The sequence below is a fragment of the Fulmarus glacialis genome, unplaced genomic scaffold (assembly GCF_000690835.1).
Source record: "Fulmarus glacialis isolate BGI_N327 unplaced genomic scaffold, ASM69083v1 scaffold37686, whole genome shotgun sequence".
Classification (NCBI taxonomy): Eukaryota; Metazoa; Chordata; class Aves; order Procellariiformes; family Procellariidae; genus Fulmarus; species Fulmarus glacialis.
In genome coordinates this window covers 317-2810 of record NW_009218128.1, presented here as the reverse complement: position 1 = coordinate 2810, position 2494 = coordinate 317, and the positions used below count along the sequence as shown (strand labels likewise).

At 41.1% G+C, this 2494-nt stretch overlaps 1 protein-coding gene across 1 annotated transcript; it reads right to left on the bottom strand.

Annotated features, from left to right (window-relative positions):
• Nucleotides 1-494: 494 nt before the first annotated feature.
• HOXC8 (homeobox C8) lies at nucleotides 495-2476 on the bottom strand (the record flags this gene model as incomplete). The annotated part of the gene is made up of 3 exons (XM_009579945.1): nucleotides 2041-2476; nucleotides 1540-1583; nucleotides 495-542 (listed from the first exon to the last, which is right to left on the bottom strand). Coding segments are annotated over exons 1-3 (528 nt in total), but the record flags the coding sequence as incomplete, so codon positions are not given.
• Between the last annotated feature and the right edge of the window lie 18 nt (nucleotides 2477-2494).

Sequence of the window (2494 nt, the reverse complement as noted above, 5' to 3'; positions counted from 1 at the left end):
CCCCCCCCCCAAAAAAAAGCCCCTTTCAACCTTTTGCATATTAAAGGCACTAAAAGAAAGTCGCTGGGTGATTATTAATAATCATAGGGCTGATATTGCTATTAATACTGATAGCCAGCTGCCCTTCCCTGGCTCTTCCTGGGGAGTGTTGGGCTCTGGCTGCTTGGCTGGGTGCAGGGAGGTGTGTGTCAAGCTCATTCACAAAAGAGACCTTTCCAGTTTCCTAAAAGGTGATTCTGGATGGCGAGTCCTGGTGGGCAGCTCCATTTTATAAAAAAAAAAATCTATTTTCCTATGAAAGGTGCATTGTTCACCATAAAATCCTCTCCAGCCTTTCTCCTTCTCCCCATTCCTTTTTCTTTCTTCCTTTCTCTTTCCTTCTTCCTTTCTTCCCAGCTCCATTTTATAAAAAAAAAATCTATTTTCCTATGAAAGGTGCATTGTTCACCATAAAATCCTCTCCAGCCTTTCTCCTTCTCCCCATTCCTTTTTCTTTCTTCCTTTCTCTTTCCTTCTTCCTTTCTTCCTTTTCTTTCTTTCCTTTCTTTCTGTCTTTCCTTCATTCATTCTTTCTTTCTGCCTCTCTCTCTTTCTTTCTGCCTCTCTTTCTCTCCTTCTTTCTATCTCTCTTTCTTTCTCTCTTTCTCTCACTCTTTCTCCCTTTCTTTCTTTTCCTCAAAATGCCCAACTTTTGTTTCCTTTTCCAAATGCTGTTCCCCAAAATACAGACTCAGGGTCCTCCTATTTGTTAATATTTAAGCCCTGAGAATTTGAATTTTCTCTTAAATCCCCTCTCTTTCGGTTAGGGCTGTGTGTCTGTAAAGCACAGACAGACAGAGATGGATATTTGCCTGGGCAAACACAGAGATTGTATTTGAAACAACTCGAGGTGGACATTTGCAGCAATAGCCCAAAAAGAAAGAAAGAGGACTGAGGTATGTGCAGCTGAGCCCCTGCCCTTCCTTCTGCACGTCCTTTCTTAATGAGAAAAACAATCTATTTGCAAGGAAAAAAAAAAAAAAGCTCCAGTTTGAAATGATTGCATCCTTGAGACTACCTCTAGGTCAAAGCTTAGATAAATAACGTGTTTTCCTCTGCGTCTATCTCCCAGCCTCTGGGCCACATCCTCTCTACATTAGCCAGAACTCCTTTCTATTTTCTTCTTTTTTTTGTTGTTGTTGTTAAATTTTGCTGGGGGCAGGGGGGAAAACTTTGGGGCTCTGATTGTCCGTAAAATTAACACTAACCTTCACATGTTTTGAATTAACAAGGCTTCTAGACAACCTTGGTCCTTAGGTGGGGGAAACTTGTACTTTGAAGTATTTCGGTTTCTGTGCAATTATCTGGACTTCACATGAGCAAAGTTCCATTCAGCCCCAAATATTTTGAATTTCCCACCCCCTTTTTTTTTTTTAACCCAGGACAGCAGACTGTTCTCCTCCACCCCACCCCATAGCTCTGAGCTAAGTTTCCTTTTCTGTTTAAACTTTTATCTCTAGGCTTTAAGAAACAGATGTAAAGTATTAGTAATACTTATACAAGTTCCCACCTTTCAGGCTTCGTCTCCCAGCGGTTATGAAAGGCTATATGACATTTTAAAGAGCAGTGTATTATCAACATGCAAATAACCTCGTGGGAGCTGTATCTTATTGCCTATCCTCAAGGCAAGCAATAAAAAACAAGTTTTACTTTATTGTGATTTAAGCCTTTTGCAGGGAATCACCTTGCTGGCTCTCTAGTAACTGCTGTCTTGTTTGCTTTCAAAGGTCTTCCTAAAAAGAAGAAACATTAGCACAAAACTGCTCATTTCTTTCATATTTTACATCTACACCTCTTATATTTATATTTTTACATATATATATATGTATGCATACGTGTGTATGTGCATGTTTATATATCTAGACATATGTTTGTGCTTGTATATGCATACATATATATATATAGACAGACAGACAGACAGGCAGAGGGGAGAGAGAGAGAGAGAAAGAGAGAAAAAAAATAAAGGAAAACATTTAAGGAGGAGGAAAAAAAGGTCCTAACCGTGAGGTCTCATCCATGGGAACATGAGACTGGGAGACGAATTTTGATTTAAATGCCCTTGTCCCTCGCTAGAGTTACTGTTGGAAGACGATTTACAGTCAGGATATTGTACAACAGTCGTCTCTTGCTGAGCACCATAAAGCGATTGCCTCGGTAGAGCTTCATATCCATAGAATTTAGAAGCGTCTCCGTGACACGCCAAGGCGCATGGGTTTTGCTGGTATCCAGAGTTGGAGATGCTGGAGGTTCCGTGGTGGAAAAACTCTTGGACGTGGTGTGAAGGGTGCTGGAAGGTGGGAGCAGTAGTGCCCGGACCATACACGAGAGCATGGCTCCTGCTAACACTTTGTGGAAATCTGCAGTCGTAGTAAGTTGGCTCCAGCGATTCACCGCCTTTGTACTTGGAAAAGAGAGGATTTACAAAGTAGGAACTCATGACCCTCGCATGCAAAAA